At 35.5% G+C, this 20,499-nt stretch overlaps 1 protein-coding gene across 1 annotated transcript in view; it reads right to left on the reverse strand.

Annotated features, from left to right (window-relative positions):
* NIPBL (NIPBL cohesin loading factor) overlaps nucleotides 1–20,499 on the reverse strand; it is a 98,623-nt gene that overhangs the window by 1,667 nt on the left and 76,457 nt on the right. Inside the window, exons 32-45 of the mRNA XM_015816946.2 lie at nucleotides 19,852–19,960; nucleotides 17,861–17,997; nucleotides 16,949–17,089; nucleotides 16,478–16,571; nucleotides 16,229–16,383; nucleotides 15,984–16,074; nucleotides 13,628–13,801; nucleotides 9,246–9,436; nucleotides 8,093–8,200; nucleotides 7,104–7,304; nucleotides 4,628–4,774; nucleotides 2,821–3,113; nucleotides 2,442–2,616; nucleotides 442–627 (exon numbers count right to left, since the gene is read on the reverse strand). Coding sequence (XP_015672432.1) covers nucleotides 442–627; nucleotides 2,442–2,616; nucleotides 2,821–3,113; nucleotides 4,628–4,774; nucleotides 7,104–7,304; nucleotides 8,093–8,200; nucleotides 9,246–9,436; nucleotides 13,628–13,801; nucleotides 15,984–16,074; nucleotides 16,229–16,383; nucleotides 16,478–16,571; nucleotides 16,949–17,089; nucleotides 17,861–17,997; nucleotides 19,852–19,960 — 2,202 coding nt within the window. The remainder of the gene's footprint in view (nucleotides 1–441; nucleotides 628–2,441; nucleotides 2,617–2,820; nucleotides 3,114–4,627; nucleotides 4,775–7,103; nucleotides 7,305–8,092; nucleotides 8,201–9,245; nucleotides 9,437–13,627; nucleotides 13,802–15,983; nucleotides 16,075–16,228; nucleotides 16,384–16,477; nucleotides 16,572–16,948; nucleotides 17,090–17,860; nucleotides 17,998–19,851; nucleotides 19,961–20,499) is intronic.

A 20,499-nucleotide genomic window follows, 5' to 3' on the forward strand; every position in this document is an offset into this window, starting at 1 on the left:
CTTGACGCCGGGAGTTGGGATTTTCCGGCACACATTCCATTGCCGGCAATGAGACGCGACCGCCAGCGCCAAGGGGTTAACATATCCTTGCAAAAATCACATATTTTAATTTGTACCCGTCTCTTTAAACTCTTATTGATATATAAAATTATATGTACAAATGAATCATAAAGCTACATAAAAACTTGGCAACAATAAAAAGGTTACACACAATACATTCCAAAGGAAATTTTTTTTATACTAGATATAATCTCTATGTTTTTATTGTTTTTGTTAAAACTTTCTACAAAAAGTTGTATAAACGGTTAAGAATTTCTATCTACAATTTTTATATGCATTACATTACTCAATGTACATTTTATTATAGACTGACATTTATAAGCACATAAAATCATTTTACGTAATACGCTGCGAAATACGTTGACTCCTCCTCCGCCTCACCCCTGAAGTGCCTCCTCCTCTATCCTCCCCATCACTCTCATCCTCCTCTGTCTCAGCTGCATTGTTTCTAGGGCTGCCACCTCCGAGCAGCGAGGTAATAGCTTTGTTGCGAGCATTTGTGCTTGCTGATACTTCCCCGTCTTCTTCCTCTTCATCAGGATCCAAATGTTCCATAAGAAGTTTGAACTAAAAAAAGAGCGTGGGAGGGGAGGGGAGAAACTGTTTTAAAACAGGAGGAATATGCTACATAAACTCCCATCTATTAAAGAATTTTGTTTTCTTCCTCAGACAAACTAATTAGAAGACAAAAGAAAATATTTTAGGTCTTTCTATTGTCGGCAGCTTCAACCAAGCCACCAAATAGTTGGAACATCTTGCCTCTTTCTCTCAACCCCTCTGTAGACAATCTGCAGTTCAAAAATTATGCATAATTCTATGCAGAAAAACTTTCACAAAAGAAAATAATTGGCTCTAATTGTGGAAGATGTGTGACATAAAAATGTTGCAAGTTAAGGAGAATTCCAGAATATAAAATTTGCCTTTTTAAAAAACAGTTATGCACCATACACTAAATCCCTGCAACACTTGGTTCTCAATGGTCTCTTCCAGACACAAAAAAATGGGCTGATCCAAGAAAACGATAGTTAAATTATAATCAGGGACACCTAGACATAAGTCAATCTGCATATTAGACAGGATCAAAATAAGTGTGATGTTGCAACTTTCTTGTTGAAACCTCTGCTTTAGAAAACAGCATGCACAGAATCTAGAGGGAAATAAAAAATCTCAGGAAACAAGATAATAGTTCAGGAACCAGTCAGTCTACTTTGTATATTCCTAATTTTTATGTTTCTGATGGGGTGAGATTTTAGTTTGCTTACCCCTGGACAACAGAACCATATTGCGTCATAAGGGAAGTAAAAAGGCCAATTTATGTGTCATGAAACTTTAAAGAAAATCTGAACTAAATTTATGTGTCATGAAACTTTAAAGAAAATCTGAACTAAATCATTCTGCCATCGATGCTTCTAGAAATGGATTCTAATATATTTTTTATTTAAAATACTGTATATTTTATTTATTAACATAGATTTTTATGTTTTCATATACTGTACCACTGTGAGTTGTATGATTAAAGCAGTTCAAATATATAAATACTGCCAAGATATTCATCATCATTTACTTTAATTACTTAAAAACATCATATTTAATGGCACAGAACTACGTAATAGCACTAGCAATAGCAGACTTATATACCGCTTCACAGTGCTTTACAGCCCTCTCTAAGCGATTCACAGTCAGCATATTGCCCCCAACAATTTGGGTTCTCATTTTACCAATGCGGAAGGATGAAGGCTGAGTCAGGATCGAACTCCTGGCAGTGAGCAGAGTTATTCTGCAATACTGCATTCTAAGCACTGCACCACCTTGGCTCCTGTACTACAATTGCAAGTAGTCCCTGACTTACAACCATTCACTCAGTGACTGTTAGAAGTTACAACAGCACTGAAAAAAGTGACTTATGGCCATTTTGCACATAAACATTGCAGCATCCCCATGGTCACATTGTCAAAATTCGGGCCTTGACAACTGTGCCAGTTGTATTTATGACATTTGTAGTGTTCCAGGGTCATGTGATCACCATTTGTAGCCTCTCCAGCTGGCTTCTGACAAGCAAATTCAATGGGGGAGGCCAGGTTCACTTAACAACCTCATGATTCACTTAAGAACTACAGTAATTTGCTTAGCAACTGTGACAATGGGACAGAACTTACTTAACAATTGTCTTGCTTAGCAACAGAAACTTTGGGCTCCTCATCATAAGTCAAAGACTACTTGCATACAATTTTTTTTCTTGTGTAAAGATAGATATAAAAGTATTTTATGAGTTCTATAATCATTTTACATTCAATTTGATACCTATCTCATTTCATACCTGTGGAAAAAGTCTATCTTCAGCCAGTAAGTAAATAGTGATGTTTTAAATGGTGAAAACTTACATCTAAGTATTGTTTCACTATATTCCTCTTCACATCTTCTGTGAGTCTGGAATTAGCCATATCACTTCGAAGGAAGTCCAGCGTCTGTTTTGGATGGAAGTGAATTCCTGCTTTCCTGTTTATCGCTTTATCATAAACTTTTGCTGATTCAGAAGGTGAGTATTTCTGAATTTTACTAATAAAACAAAATAAATGTTGTAAGAAAAATCCCGGTGTATTTTAAAGGAAGCAATAACAACAGATATTCTGAATCAGTCAAACTTTTTTAACATTATAAAAACAATTGTAACTGAAATATTTAAGAATTATTCAGTCCCAAGTACAATCTCACAATTTAGAAAACAAGAGGTAATATAAGCAAAACTAAAATGGTCCTTACCTATCAGAAAATCCACACAGGTTCTTCAAATGCTGTTTTAACATCAAAAGCAATAATATGCCCTGGGAGACATTTGCAAATTCAATCAAAGGAGCTGAATTGGCTGGCAAACATTTCATGACTGCATTTATATCATTTTCTTCATCAGAGTCTGAATCAGAACCTACACGTTTTCGTGACTTCCGGGATTTGTGAATTTCCTCCTCACTTTCACTGTCACTTTCACTATTGCTTTCACTTTCACTTTCTTCATCAGAGGAAGGCTTTTTTTCTTTTTTATATTTTACCATAGACTGAAAGAAAAAGAGACATGTTAGACTATTAACAATAACTTATCTCTAAATTTCACAGTCATTTTAATGATTTTTCACAAATTTGAAATACTGGTTATGAGAAATTTAGTGACACTTTGTGTAACACAACCTCAATACTGAAATATATACACGAGCACTCAGTGATTTCATTTTCAATTTGGAATATAATTGACATGTTCCACCAAACAGACTGCTTAACTTCATTACTGGCAGTCCTTTATAGCATTTAGCTTGCCTCTTCACTGAACACAGCTATCTTTTTATATCTAAGATCTATAAGAAAAATAACTATTAAAATCCTCATGAATCCTCTGCAGATATTATTAAATGAATTCTGAAAAATAAACAGGCTCTGAATAAAACATTTGATAGACTATTTCACTCATCATATGAAGCTTCTTCACTTTTTGCTTTGCACATCAATTGTAAATTTTGTGTGAAGCAAACTACACATATGAGGAAGTTGGCCTTATGTCGGTTTGAGAGATCCCTCAGGAATGGATTCTATGAGAACAATCCATATTGCTGGCTCTTGTCTACATACCATATGGATCTCACTACATGGGAGTAATCATTATTATTCTATGCATGTCAGTATGCATATGTATGTATATACAGAGCTTATTAGCCCCAACCCTGTTGGCATCTACTGTATGTAGGTTTTGAAGACTAACAGTTCCCTAAGTGTTGGGGCCAGGATGTCAGATAAACTCTTTCTAAGAGGTATAGTCTTTTTTGATGCATCTTGATTATATTTTGTTGATGATGAGGATTTTTGTTACCTTTTTGTCAATGTCATTATTGCTATTTGCTGCCCAGAGTCACATTTTTTTGTGAGTTGGGAATCATAAAATTTCAAATAAATAATTTTGGTGTGTTAACATTAAATATTTCTATTGAAAAATAACCAATTAATGTGAAACATTCTATACATTTCAGAAAGGGACTCAAATAAGGGTCTGATTTTTTTTTCTTTTTACGATCTGTTTGTTCCTTAATTTTGGTAGTGTTGGAGTGACTGGATGGAGCTGAGCATTTACTGGCTAGATGTCCTTCCTGACACCTACGTGGAATTCACAGCAGATGAAGCGTCTAAATTAACATTTTAAAAAATGTAGTTTATGAATAAAATACTATCTCTATTAAGTTGTTATAAACTTAAGAAATATAGCTTTCTGAGAATTTAAGATGGAAAGACTGCACTAAAAAACTTTTTTAGAGCTTAAATGTATACAAGATATTCTCCTTTCATTTTCGCCATTACAGTTTTTGGTCACATTTCACAGACAAAATTAAAATTATTCTAGGATTCTGTAGGCAGTAGATATACTATTTTGATCAATTCAGGTGCACTGTCTTAGTTTGGACCACTTGGGAAACTATCTGTCCAAGGTTCTATCTTTCAATCTTTTACTACAGATTGAATTATTAAAGATGCATGTGTAAGAAATAACTTACCAAAGAGAAAGATATTAAAAGAGAATTTCACTGACCTCTTTAAATGACTGCAGAAGGTTGCTACCAGAAACTGATAATGTAATATCTATATGGTGCATTATAAAAAGTGGCTCTTCCTGGGTCTGATAAGGAAAACAGCCCAGATTGTCTGCTATATACAAAAGCATGTTCACCTCTGTTTTCTGTTAAAATAAAAAGATATATAGATATGTATATAAAAGACATAACCAATCAAATCCACATTCTATGTACAATGGCTAGATTTATCTAATACTTTAAATAACTGGAACATCTGCCAGGAAGCAATTCTATATTCCAGTGGTGGCAAACCTATGGCATGGGTGCCAGAGTCAGCACTCGGAGCCCTCTCTGTAGGCACGCGGGCCGTTGCCCCAGCCTTGCCTCCCGCTGCAAACCCCCTCCTCTCCAGCAGCCCCCCCTGAAGGAGAGTCGCCCTCGAGCGTGGCTCACATGGAGAAGCGCAGCCAAGGACATGGCAGCCAGGCAGCGTAGACAAGACTCTGCCCTCACACCCCATCATACAGTTGATGCTGCAGGATGCGGGCAGAGGGCGCCATAGCGCCGCTGGGCTGCCTGGGCCATCTGTGGTGGGCCCTGGAGGTGGTGAGTGGTCCTGAGGGTGGGCGGGCGGGGGATGGGGGGCAGAGTAGGAAGGTGGAGTGGGGGCAGGGCCAGTTTTTGGGCACACGGTCTCTAAAAGGTTCGCCATCACTGCTCTATTCTATTAATACCCTTCCAGATAGTGTATCAATGGCAGAGCAAACACTGGAGGAAACCTCTTTGGAACCAGAGATCAACAGATAATTCTGATATATAGGTAGTCCTGCAATTAGTTCCAGCTAGATGGTTTCTATTAAGAGGGGGGGAGGGGGAGGGACACACTGTTGAGTTTGTTGGTTGCTGCTGTCTCATTGTTAGCCCTTCAAGGTAGAGTAGACAAGAAGCACAACCAGGGGCACTAGCACAATCTTTATTGTAAAGCTACATTAAATAGAATATTACAAAACTGAAAGCAGTTTTCCCCCTCCTCTCCTTTAAGTCTCCAGAAAAGAGGGTTCCTTCTGAAACACTTCCCAGGTTTTTCCTCCATTGAGGACCAGGTTGTCTAGGCTGCAGGACTTCCTTCTGTCTCCCAAAGTCATTCCCACATACCATCGCATTCATTCAGATAAAGTTATCTCATACAGGGTCCTGAGCCTAACCAATTTTTTTTCCTCATCACCTCCACTTCCAAAGCAGAAAAGAAGCAATCACTATGCTTCCCTAAAAAGTGATAACTACAAGCTCAGACCTCTGACCTTAATTAATTGATTAGAATCCTCCCCAAATATTGTCTGAAACTAAGCAGACATTGATTAAGGTCTGCTAATTAGCTTGACACTGAAGGCTTTTGTTATCCCAAATGTGCACTGGTTGGAAAATAAATTTATTATCATTTATTACTATCTTATTTGCAAACTATTACTATATAGGGCAGTTGCTAAACAAGGATTACCTGTAATTCCTAAGCAAGGGAACAATCAAATAAAAATGCAGGAGCACAGAACCTTCTGAGCAACTGTTCTATTAATCTTTACACAAATTATGATTAAATTCATTGAAACTAATACATACTGTTGGTACATATCGTTAAACCCTGCTTGAGATTTGCAAGCTGTTTTTATATAGCTAGTCCTTGACTTACAAACACAACTAGAATTGTGTTGTTTACAGTTGTACATCGAGTCATCTTGTGATAGAATGTCTTTGATGACTATTTTTTACCACAGTTATAAGTTGAGTCATATGTTGTAAGTGTAAATCCAGCTTAACCAATAGCTTTTTTTCCCCTGGTTTTCATTTTTTTTTTTTGCCAGAAACCAGCAAAAAAATATCACAAATTGTGATTACGTGACCATGGGATGCTACAACTGGTCATAAATGTGAGCTGGTTGCTAAATGTCCAAATTATGATCACGTAAGGCAGGGTGATGGTTGTAAATTCAAATTTAGACCATGATTGTTTTTTCTGAGGTCATTGTTAATTTGAACTGTTATTAAATGAATAGTCATAAGTTGAGGACTCTCTGTATAGTTATAATGTAGGTACAAATGACCTGTCTTCAACTATCCTAATATGATTTGGAGATATTATGCGAAGACCTAGCTCTCCAGAGAAGGCTCTAATGCTGGAACAGGTGGAATGAAAGAGAAAAAAGAGACAACCAGCAGCAAGGTGGGTGCATTTAGTTACTATGGCAATGAATGCAGTATTGGAAGGCCTGAAAGACCAGGTTAGGGACAGGCTGTAATGGAGAAAATCTATCTATATGGTTCTAACAGTCAACAACAATTTCATAGCATATAATCACAATAAGTTTCAAGACCAGATTAATAAATGCACCCATGCAATTAAAAATAGAAATTCAATGGTGAAGCTACTTTGAGCAAAAGAAAAAGCTTCCATCAAGGACATTCTAGACAAGTACTGAAAGCCTGTGTAAGACTTACAGCTGTGTCATCAAAGAGGTTGAGCAAAGAAATAAGAAAGGCTCGTCGGTGTTGCCGATTCCCTCGGATCATGGAGTAAAGATGTGAGCACAAAGCGCTGGTAGATTCATCCTGTCTAAACCCCCTCACAGGATCTTTTGGGCAGGTATTGATTGCCTGCTGTACTTGGTAAGACATCTTCATACCAGCCACTGCTTTCATCTGAAATTGAACAAAATGTATTATGCCTACATATTTCTTAAAGCAATCTGATGAAGTTATTGTCAAACAACTTCCATGCCATATACTAAATGACTCCCTATTCTGCAGCCCTTCAGATTCCATATCCTCCTCTCCCCAAATTTCATTTTGATTCTTGCTGTTCCTATTCCATCTGTTTTTAACTATTTAACTAAGAATAGACAAAGTGTGTTGTAAAGAAACTCTTACGTTGAAAAAAGTGTGAACACAACTGGCTTGTAGAGAACAATTCAACTCTGCGCCTCTTCATCATGAGGGGATGAGCAATTACATGTAGTAAAATCTTACATGCAATATTGATAGACTACACTCTGAAGACATCCCAAAGCTGGCAAGGCTATAAACAAAAGCTATGTAACATTTCTCGGTAAGCACAGCTGGCTCATCATGTCTAACATGCAGGTCTGGTCTAAATATGCCTTTCTTCTACAAGGGATATATATATTCCTTGCTTCTAAAGACACAATCTCTTTTTCTCATGTCATAGTTTTTGTTTTCAGGAAGAAACATGTCAAAATTTCACATGCAAACTTTAGTAAAAGTTTGAATGGCATGTGCTCAATTTTTATATATTAACGGGAACATGCTTTCTATTTAATTTTTTCCCAGAAACTGAATTATCACATCCTTTTTATTGTGAAAATAACCTTCTCATGCTATGCTTCTTCTGACTGTGTGTATTTTTATATAAGTGGAAAAAGACAGAAATGATACTTAATTTATTAAGATAAATAAAAAGATAAACATACATGAATAAACCCAGCATATTTTTTGTCTATTTCCACCAGCTGTTGATCTGCTTTGTTCCTCATAGAAGGCTCTGGATCTGTGCCCATTGCTATTAAATATGGTACACACTGAAAAAGAGATAAAAACATCATTGAAAGAATTCCATGTTTTTGTTTGTGAAGAAAACAGAGAAAAGGGAAACAGAAAAGTATAAATATTTTCTTTCTCGTATATAAGTTGCTCAATCACATTCTTCTCCCATCTACCACCCTCACTAAGAGGATGAGACAGAACAGTTTCCTCCTGTGAATAGCGGATGATTCTATTATTTATATGTCAAGTGATCCCTACCCTATCATTTCAAAACAAGGGAAATACTTCATATTTCCTCTGGGCAAATATGGTAAATGACCTTTCTAAAATATTCAGTCATAAACCAAATGAAAGGCCACCCATAATCAAAATATTATGCAATCCCATCTATTAAGATTCTTCTCCAATACAACACAACACAATTCTCGTTGTGTTGGTAAGTCTATCAGTCTTGGGTGATCAGCCCAGGAAATGATTAGAGGACTGGAATCAGAAGATGCTTTTTTCTGTGGTAGCCTGGTAACTCTAAAACAGACATGTCAAACTCGCGACATCACGTGATGTCGCGAGACATATCGCGACTGTATTGCCATTCCTGGCAATGGGGCGGGTGCGGTTTCTGGATGATGTGTCCGGCCCGTGGGCTGGCAGTTTGAAACCCCTGCTCTAAAATAATCCCTAAAGTCTATATTTCACATTAAAAATTCGTGGGATATATAAATATTCTCCTATCTGATGAAGAACCTGAGGAGTTCATCATATCATGCTTTTAAAAGATGTTCATTTTAAATTGATTTTTTGACATATTAATAAGAACTATCTGGAGTTTGTGAAATCAGATTAGATACACTACAAACAAACCAAATAAACTATGTAAATAAAATTTATTTATTTATTTATTTATTTATAAAAGTTAAATACATTTTTGCTGAGCATCCAGAAAAATATCCACATCTTAAATATAAAAATATAGTGATTACAACAGATTTCTGTACTTTCTTACTCATTAGTAAGCTCCAATATATATTGTTCCCAGTCAACCTTTTGCAGAATTGGAAACTTAAATATAGAATTATGTACCTGAACTGGATGGATAAGACCCTGGTTCAATGTGAGTGCAATAACATTGAGCGCAAAATGACGAACGCTGGACTGTGCGTGAAAGAATGCTTCAAGGACTTGTTTGAGATATAGCTGCATGATGGAGCTGCTCATCCCTGAGGAAATATCACCCATTTCTTTCAGATCTTCTTGTTTTGCTACCTTTTTCCCTACAAAAATAGAAAAGAAAGGAGAAATCTTACCATGATATCCATTATTTTATATACTGTGTACATGTTGAATGTATATTTTGCATTTCTGTTATTGTTTACAACAGAAATTGGAGAAAGAGTGCCACCTAATTGAAGCCCAGTTTGTGAAGTAAGATGGAATCGCCCACATTAATATACCATTCTCCATTAACTGATAAGCTACTTGAAGAGCTACCTTAAGTCACCAATCTAGACACATGAAGAAAAAGGCAGAATGGGCTGTACCATTTCAGATCACAGATTGAATAGATTGGATTATTTAAGGCTGTATGTAAAGATAAATAGTTTTAATTTGCCTATTAAAAAAGCACGCACATACCCTAAAAACCTTCTTCTAAGGGAAAGGATGTGCTCACTTCCCAACATCTGTCACAGCAATAAGAAGCAAGAAAAAAGTTATCAGGTGTGAGAGGTGTCCAGGGAAGAAGGGTAGACTGTATAATTACAGAGAAAACTGCCTGAAGAAGCATAGTTACACGTTAAGCAAATAGGTCTTATAGTGTCCTTTGATATAAATGCATGCAATTAAGATAAATACAGCAGAAAAAAGAGGAAAAATAGGTCATGTACTAAACACAGAAGCCAATACTCCGATATGCATCCAAAAAGTGAAAAGAATTCTGGGAGGACAGTATCTAGATTCAAATAGAATAATGGGTTTCCATAAATATAATATCTGATTGAAAAGAAGCTCCATTAGAATCAAATCAATATAATAGAACAAACAAGGAGTGAAATAAATATGAAAAGAACACCAAAAGCTTATTTGGGTGTTAGAAATATAATACAACCTTGGCGAAATATTCCAATCATTTTAACATCCAGTCAAAAGAATAAAAAATGCTGATTGCTAGCAGAATTATCAAAGCAGTTCCCTTTGATTGATAAGCTATTGGTTTTCTATGCAATGTCAATGGCTTTCAAAATTTCCAGCAAAAGAGCCAGAAGGATATTTGCCAACCCTAAGAATCCGAATATCAAAGTATGTTATTTGATCATGGTACCAAGATTCTGTGCTCAAGTGACAAAAAATACAGTTCTGCTCCAGTTGAACAACTTCAACTAAGGTTCATTTGGCCCCCAGCCATTATTAGGATGCAGTCTGCATTGTCCCAGTGAAGGTTTGACATTAATAAGGAATAAATGATAAAGAATTGTAGGGAAACATAAAGAAGAACCATTCGTGTTGCGAAACATTTCTCTCAGTGAAACAGCCTCTGATACTGTCCAGCTATTTAATAGAAATGATTGATGGTATCAGGGTGCATCATACAGAGGTTTAAGTATTTTGCCATACAGTAGGAGTGCTTTAGCTTTCCATTTTATCTAAGCACAGATATTCTATTTGTCGTAGTATTAGAAGAGAAAATGAACTATATCTATATCTAATATCTATATCTCTATCTATCTATCTATCTATCTATCTATATGTATGTGTGTGTATATGTATATATGTGTATGTATATGTGTATATATATGTTTGTGTGTGTAAAGAATAGAATAGAATAGAATAGAATAGAATAGAATAGAATAGAATAGAATAGAATAGAATAGAATAGAATAGAATAGAATAGAACAGAACAGAGCTGGAAGGGACCTTGGAGGTCTTCTAGTCCAGCCCCTTGCTCAAGCAGGAGAACCTATACCATCTCAGACTAGTGACTGGCTAGCCTCTTCTTAAAAATCTCCAGTGATGGAGCACCCACAATTTCTGGATGCAAGGTGTGTGTGTGTGTGTGTGTGTGTCTGCGCGCACGTGCGCACACACCAAACCAGAACTAGGAATATTGCCAGTCAGCATGTTGTTATGCCAATCATGATTGGAGCCCTTTGAGTGATACCTAAATGACATCCTCGCTATCTAGAAATATTGAATTTATCCGCCCAGCATACACTGATTTTATTTTTAAAAATTCCTGCTTGGTACTGCCTATATTTTTAGATGCTACCTTAATAATTCTTAGGTTGTTGGTTAGGACTTGAATTATTAAGTTTCCACCAGTTAAACTGTTAATCTAATCACACTAAATAATACTAATAAAATATGCTGCAAGAAGATTGCACAGACTGACTACAAACAACGGCATGACAAAGTAGAAACAATTGTGCATTGGAATTGAGAAGAAAATGGGGATAATTGAGGTGGCAATACCAGGGGATGGCAGAATAAAAGATAAATAATTGGAGAAGATTACAAAGTATCAAGATCTGAAAATCAAAATTGGAAGATTAATGCAAAAACTGGCCACAGTGGTGCTAGTGGCTATAGGCACACTGGGTGCCAGAGTGGTAAACCTTGGAATGCATTTCAAAAATCTGTGCATTGACAAAATTTCCATCAATCAATTGCAAAAGGCCTTCTCTACCTGTTGAGACTACTTTCTCAAAAATCTTACCTAAAAAGAGGTTGGAGCTAGCACTAGTCAAATATCTCCAAATGTTTTTTAAGAACAAACATATCCAAGAGAGGACTTGTCTGTGTATACCAGTAAAAATAAAAATCAGGATTACAGAGAGGCAGGTATAACCTGCATCAGGTACCAGGTACCCCAACTATCATCAAAAACAAGCAGTTATAACATGTATCTGAACATAGCTAGTGAAACTATAAGAATTCCCCCATTTTTAAAAAAATTAGCAGAGAAAGTCATTTTCTGAACCTCTAGAACAAGAATTAAGAAAAGTATAAGGATTGACTGTAAAATAGCAACTAACTGAGACATAATTTGAAAACAGTGAACAGAAAACAAGGGAAACAGTGATCAATGTAAAATTTAGCCTTCAGAAATAAATCTAAGGATCAATTAAAATGAGCAAAGCAAGTGATAAAGAGTATGAACTGCAAGTCCTAGCCCTTTGGTTGCAAAGTCTTGGAATAAGTTAAAGAAATAATAATCACAATCAAAACTGAGGTCTTTGGTATAGTGCTACGTTCAACATAAGTGCCATAAAAACAAACATACTTCAATGTTTAACATTTCCGTGATTCTTTCAGTCTAATAATTGAAGGCCAGTTAAATTTAATTAGTTTAGTTTAATTTAGGATTCTGGCAAAGAGTTTAGGGAAGAGCTAAAGAGTCACCTTGTAAGGAATGGATGGATGGATGGATGGATGGGTAGGTGGGTGGGTGGGTGGATGGATGGATGGGAAGAGATGCTTAATGGTTTGCAGGAACTGCCAGATATGTTTAATTTCAAAACCAAATCAGAAACAGAACCTAGAATTCTAAACAGAACAGAGCTGAAATTCTAAAGTGGACAGGTATGTAACTGACAAGGAGGTACAAGATTTTCTACTCATTCATTAGAATCAACCAACATAATAATGAGCTTTGTTTAGATCAGATCTGTCCAACTCGTAACCCATGAGCTGCATGCTGCTCTGGATAGGTAGTAATGTGGTCCCACATTATTGTGTGATTTATATACATTAACTATGTTATATATTTTATATGCGGCCCGAGACAATTCCTCTTCACTCGATGCGGCCCAGGCAGGCCAAAAGGTTGCACACCCAATGTTTAGATAGCTAAAATTGAAACAAATTCAAATAACTCACTTGTATTATGTGCTCATGAAGATTAGAACTGTTCCCTTGGGCGTGAAATCAATTGTCAATTCTACCAAATGTCCTTTCCTAAGTCACAAAACCTATTGTCAGTTGAAAATTATATACTTCCACAGCCAGAGTCCTTGTGGAAAGTATATTGGAAAAATAAAAACTGATATTTGAAAATAGGAAATCGGGAAAGGAAAAAAAGGAATATAATAAATGATAACATATGCTCCAGCAGTCTTCAGTGATGGGAAATATGAAGAATGTTCTCTATAATATCACTGCAGCAAATTTTAGAAAGGAACTATCAGGAAGAGTAGCAGTCCTCCCAGTCTGAGCACATAAGCTAGGAGAGAAGAGTGGGCTTCTGCCAAACTTTCTTAATTTTGGAATACTGTGAATAAAGCTCAACATAGGTGACATATCTAGATGAATGGCCAACAAAAGATCATTAACATTACATTTTACCTGTCTCGCTCTTCATATGAGAAAGACATATGAACACTGAATTGTGGTATTTAATATTAGCTTGATGCTACATATCAATTACATTTAAATTTTATTTATTGAATGCAATTGTATTTATCACTCACATTCTCTATCTGCTTGCTGCATACGTGTATCTTCCTCTTGGAGGTATGTCTGGAGATTTTTCAACACCTGGATTTTTAAATTTACTGAGCAGTTTTTATCAGAGAGAATATTATTATACAATGTCTTCACCTCTTGTTCAAACATTAGACCTGGGTGTTGTATGAAGGCGAATCCTGAGAAAAATAAGAAAATGCAACTTAATAAATCTTGTTACCAAGTTGAATTTTTAACTTTATGTATAACTTTCTACCACAGGAAACATTGTTTCCCTTTTATTGTCTCCTTATCTATATAATCATTTCAATATTATCCTGCTTCAAAAAAACTCAGCTTTGTTCATAAGGTAACAGAATTAAGAATGTCAAACTATGTACACATAAACATAAGTTACAAGTGCAGCCCAGATTCATTGTTATTATAAATACCCACTGGAGTATGGTAGCATTAAAGGTTTTGCAAAAGGGCAAGTAAATTGAGGGCTTCCTATCCCTTATGACCAAAATATTCTATAATCAGGTGGATGACACCAAGAAAGAATGCTGCCAGGGCCTAAGTCTTCTTGCTTCATATGGAATTAAGATCCATAACAGAATTTTGGGGAGTGAACACACTTTGTAGATTATGCTAGTAAGAAGAGATAATGTCATAGGTGCATGGGTGCTAAGCTTTATAGGGCTTTAAAATAAAAACCAGTGTATTCAATTGGACCTATATACTTTCCAGTAGAAAATGCAGCAACTTTGGCATAAGAACAATGTTACTCAACACATTTCTGTTATCAGTCAGGCTACTGCATTTTGAAACACCTGTGGTTTCCAAATGGCATTCAAGGGCATCCTCATGTTAAGTGGATAGCACTTGTCTAAGTTTGGGGTGGTGGTGGTTGGAATCACTGTTGCAAAGGTACCCTTAATCCAAAGAACTTCTCAAACAATGCAGCAGCTGAAACTCTTCTGGCCACAGCTTTCATATGCTGAGCAGGTCCAGGACAACCATCAAGACATAGACCTGATTTTAAGTTGAGTGTAATTCAACTTAGTCACTGAGATCAAGCTGATTTGATCACAACAACTATGTATGCATGGATATAATCCTCCTTTGATCCATCCAGTCCTCATGCCTGCAGAAATTGGATGAGAACCTCCACAGCATCCCTAACGTATAATTGAGTATCATCAAGATATTGATACTGCAACCCAAACAGAATAAACTTTCCAAGTAGTTTCGTGTAGATTTTGAACAGTATAGGAAAATACTGTAAACACCACATTGGAGAAACCAGGAGCACACCAAACAGAACTTTCTACTTCAGAAGGAGTTGAAGCACCATAAAACAATGTTTTCAGCTCTTAATTCTCAGACAGTCTAGAATAATACAATGGTTAATAATATAAAATGCCTTTGAGAGATCCAATGAAATTAGGTGACAGTGCCTTCCCTCCAACCAACAAACTTCATTGACTGGTGCACATACTATGACCAAGTACTGAAAAAAACAGGCAGCGTAAGGATCTGGCTCACAAGTGGCACAGCTCCTGTTATGGAGAACTCTGCTCCTTGATCTCTGGAAAAACAATAAAAAATGCTATGCAAAACTCTGCCCGGTTAATATATAATTTGAAGAAATGTGAACAATTTTATCTTTGACAAATCCCACAAAAATGTCACATTAGCTAATGGTTAGATCTTCTTCCACCTCTCTATCAAAAAGATATGGGTAACACACACTCATGATGAATAAATGTGGTCTTACTGAATACAGAACTGACAGTAACCAACAACACTGAGATCACCTAGACCAGGGGTAGGCAACCTTGGCTCTTTTATGACTCATGGACTTCAACTCCTAGAATTCCTGAGCCAGCCATCCTGGCTCAGGAATTCTGGGAGTTGAAGTCCACGAGTCATAAAAGAGCCAAGGTTGCCTACCCCTGACCTAGACATAGAAGAAAAGCAGGGCCAGAAGTGAAGACTAGCATAAGTGCAGGCCACCTTTTTCTTGTAAAGATTGTTCTAGTACTTCCTGCTATACCTGCAACTGCCCACAACTCTTCATTTGCATTTTATAGTTATTGCAAACTGTACAAATAAAAAATTATGTTTTAAAATACAGAACTATACAATATTAAGTTGGATCAAAGGCACACAATTAGATATACAAAAATAGATGCTAACAAATTTCCATCATCTTTCCTTTTCTGAATATAGCTCACTTGCTACAGACCATTACTATAATCCAAACTATATTAATAAATTATCTTGGAATGTTTTATTGAAAAAGCAGTCATTCTGTAATGATCACAAGCAGCTACTAATATACATAATAAATATTTCAAATCTGATGTAAAATCTTACCTAAACCAATGATGGCTTTTGTTTGTACCTCCTCATCTGAATGCTTGGTAAAATACATTAACAATTCAAGTACTTTATCCTTTATGTTAACCTGTTTAAAGAGGAAAAGAGTACAATAATTAAAAAGTAAGTCAGGGAATGTTTCATTCCCATTTAACATTTTTTATTAATATCTAAAAACAGAAAAAAATGGTTGTATCGGAGATTTCCATCCATCCAAATATACTTTTAAATATTGTTATTACCTTGCTGTTGCCTTTAAAATCTTCTTGATCAAAATCGAAATGCCGGCATAGTGCTCCAACAGTAAAAAGGGATCTTAGGAGTGCTGGTTTATTTGCTGTAAGCACAGTGCTATTTGGATCTTCTTGATGTTGACTTTTTAGTTTTGAAAGTGCACCTAAATAACAAAACCTATTTTATAATGCTGTTTTCATAAACATTGAATACTTTTAAAATAATATTCACAAAAAAAATCCAAATATTTAACTCACCATAGTATCTATTAAAACAAGCCCATACAAATTTAAAATTCTGTGTGACTTTGTTAACAACCGCTCCAAGACAGCTAACACAGTGCTGCACTACCTAGAAACAAAGCAAAAACGTTTACTGCTGAGTAATGGAAAAATCAATGTTCTGCTCTTATTTTACAGATTTATTTAGACTTCAAGGCTATCATAAAAATGGTATATTATTTGTTTTAAATTATTTCTAGCTTCTTTAAACAAGTAAAGTTTTTTTTACTTATAAACAAAAATAAACAAATATTGTTTAAGTAAAATATTTTACTTAAACAATATTCAAATAGTCTATGAATAGTAAAAAATAAAAAGTGCATTAACTAACCATATTTTTATATCCATAAAATCAACATAATTTCTGCAATTTCAATGTTCCCTTTGAAATATAGCATTTTCCACTGCAGTAAAAAAGATGATTTTTAAGGAGAAAGTAAACCTTACTGTCATGCCATATTTGATTATGAGCTTCATGAGATCTTCTTCTATCGTAGCAAGGAAAGTCTCACTTGGATGTTCCATCAGTGGCACTACCAATTCTAAGATCTTTGCAACATTGCAAATCACCATGAAGTCATTTTGATTCTATAGAAAATATTGTATTCAATTAATTATGTCTACTGTGATCCTTTACTATATCATGAAAAGCTCAAGTCCAACATTAAAATAAAGCATGCATGCTACTGGATGATACAGTACCATGGAATAGCAACTGAGCAGTCATAACTTGTGTTCATGAACTAGTACCTTTTTTAGTGTGCAGCTCTCATTACTCAAGTGTTACGTGAGAAAATCTGAGAGGGCTGACTGGATTGTTTCTATCCTACTTTTGAATCATTTAAATGATGAAAAGTGGGATAGAAATGTTAAAATGAAGTAAATATTGTTCTTATGAAAATTAAAAACACACAAAACACAGAACCACAAAGTTGGAAATGGACATTAAGTCCAACCCCTGGTCAGTGCAAGAATCCAAATGAAAGCAGTCCCAGAAAAAAGCCACATAGTTTCTGTTTTCTCCAATTTCCACATTTCCAAACCCACCACTCTCTGGATAATCAATTCCATTATCAAATTGTTCTTGTTGTCTAAAAATACTTCAAAAGAAGTCAATTAACAAGCAAATTTAAAACCTGAAACAATAGATGTAACAAATTTGAAAAGAAAGTCTCTCCCACATTAAACCATAGCAACAGGCATGATAAAAATTAAATAGTAGTAAGGACAATCCTAGAAGTGGATTCCTAAATAGTTAGTCTCAAAATCCATTTTACTGGCTTCTACCCACATTTAATCTTAACTTCAGCTGAAACAGAAACTATAAAGAGAAGCAATCTGAAATGTGTGAATACTTACACTGCATTTAGTTGTAAGATATGGTTGCATGGTCATAGCATGTTTGACCATTAACTGAGGCCTGATTTTGCTGAATAAAAATAAAGTGGTTATGCAAGCTACCAAGCGACTTGAATTCACACCCTTGTTGTCAGAATCTGGAAAAGAAATATCATTATTTACGTAAGCCCACAAAAGTACCTACCTATCAATCAGTCATTGATCTAAATGGCCAGCTGAAACAAGTCTTTCAAGTGAAAATATTTATAGTGGCCTCATTATGTCTAGCATCACATTGTGCTGCAAAAATAAAAAACAAAATGGTTCCTGACTGGGAAAGTACTGGGTACCGACATAGTTCCTTTATCCTTTCATGAGCTTAGTAAGTGCTTAGTTTATGATAGCCTAAACAGAAATACTGTTGACTGGGTCAAAACCTAATTTCAATCTTAAAGCTAGCATTATCATAAATTTCAGACATTTTTCAGTCTTAAGATCAATATTATCATTATGAAAATATTTTAAATAAATAAATAAATCACATACCAATAGAAAACACTATATTCAAAGAAACAATATTAAACAAACAGTGCAGATTTAAATAGCTATAAAGTCTCACTTTAATTGTGGCCCTTTGCATTATAATAATATGAGCTCATCTGGACAGACCTCACTTTCTCATATTCCTCTTCAGTATGACCCCCAAGGAATCAAAAAGATAATTGATGTTTCACATAACAATTCCTTTTAACTTTGTATGCAGAAGTATCTAAGTGCCTGAACTCCTACTTTCTTGGATTAATGCAAATCATGTGATCTAGTTTTTTTTATACTATATCCTATTCTTGAAAGCTTTCCAGTTGTGCACTGTGGCTAAGAGCCTGAGGCAGAAACATCAAGAAAATAATTAAAGAATAAAACAAAACCTGGATGAGATTCGGCTTTCCTTTGCAGCACAATTCTGAAAAATTATGCAATTCTAGTTTGTCCATCCATAAAGGGTAGCCATTTCAAGTTAATAGGAATGTTGTCTTAAGGTACTGTCACACATTACACCAGAAAAACTAATATTTCATTTTCTAAAATGGGAGGATATATTAATATAATGTATGAAAGTACCATGAAGTAGGGATGCTAAAATGAAAAACACACTAGGAAACCTAAATGTGTCAGTAAGAGAGGTGTCCAAATAGGCTTAGAGTAAGAATGAATAGTGTAAATGTAACCATTATTCTCCACTCCTGCTTTTCACACTCATCCAAAGTCCTTTAGGCCAGGGGTCTCCAACCTATGGGCTGCAGCCCGGTGTGTGACTCAGGCCGGTCCCTGGAATGGCTGGTGAGTGCGCACACACTCGCACTAACACCACCATGCGGCCGCTAGCAGCCCATTTGCGCATGTGCATGGATGCTAGCGGCCTGTTTGCACATGCGCATGGGCATCAGCGCGGCCACCACGGGTGCACACCGCCCGCTTGAGCATGCATGTGGGTGCTAGCTCCCCCCGCCACGCGCGCTCCGTTCATGCATTTCCCTGCTCCTCCCTTTCCCTCTGGGCTGCCAACCCGAAAAGGTTAGGGAGCTCTGCTTTAGGCTGTATCAAATTAAACTCCAATAAGTAACTTCTTATCTTCTCAGATGACACACATAATATTTCATTAACTATCAACTTCCAAGTATGAAACTACTGCTTTGAGTATTACTGTTATTTAAGATTTTGAACTCTTGGTATTAGCTGCAATTGTAGATTATAGAAGCAAGCAATAAACACCATAAAACATATACATTTTAACCTGTAAATTCTGAAATAAAAATTATTTTCAGCTATGTTCTTCTCTGTAGGAAGAATTCTCTTCCATTTATCAAGCACAATTTCCCTTCAAACAGAAATAATTCATACAGATAATTCCATCTGCAATTTCCACAATGGTAAACACAAAAAGGCTTGGTTTGAACTTGGAGAATTGCTTCCAACAAGCTATTTTTAATAGTATATGGTTATAGATGTTTTACCTGCCAAAGATTCTTCATATTTTAGAATATGTTCAACCAAATTGTCCACAAGTTGAGTACAGGCTTTCTTGACAGGCTTGTATGAAGCATCCTCTTCTGATTTTAGCAACTATAAAATAAACAGAATATAGTATTTTGTAAAGGAAAATGAAAGACAATCTAATTGGATATAACAAATATAAAACACTAATTTGTAGTAATATGGACAACAGATTACTCCAAAATACATTTTAAGGAAGACTAATTTAAAGTGTTAATTTAAATTAACTTTTATTAGAAACTTAAACAGTCAATAAATATTTATCAAATAGTACATGCTATTCTAAAAAAATGTAAAATAACTCACTTTGCTTGTTATTCATGTGTATGTTCATTTACTGCTTATCGTAAACCTGAGCTACTACAAGCATTAAAGCTGTTGTAATGATTTATAACTGAACTAGGATACATTCCTTAATAAATATGTAAAGAAAACTAAACTAGGCAAAGTAGCCTTTAAGAATTAAGAATAATATTTTAAAAGTATTAATAGGTAAGCAATGTGAAGAAGATATACAGCAATGAAATACGGCAATGTAATTCAGTTTTGAAATAAGATTATCATAGTGTCTTGAGTAAGGGATTGAAGCATGTCAGCTTTCCAATTTA

Source organism: Protobothrops mucrosquamatus, unplaced genomic scaffold (assembly GCF_001527695.2).
Source record: "Protobothrops mucrosquamatus isolate PMUCROS unplaced genomic scaffold, P.Mucros_1.0 scaffold533, whole genome shotgun sequence".
Lineage (NCBI taxonomy): Eukaryota > Metazoa > Chordata > Lepidosauria > Squamata > Viperidae > Protobothrops > Protobothrops mucrosquamatus.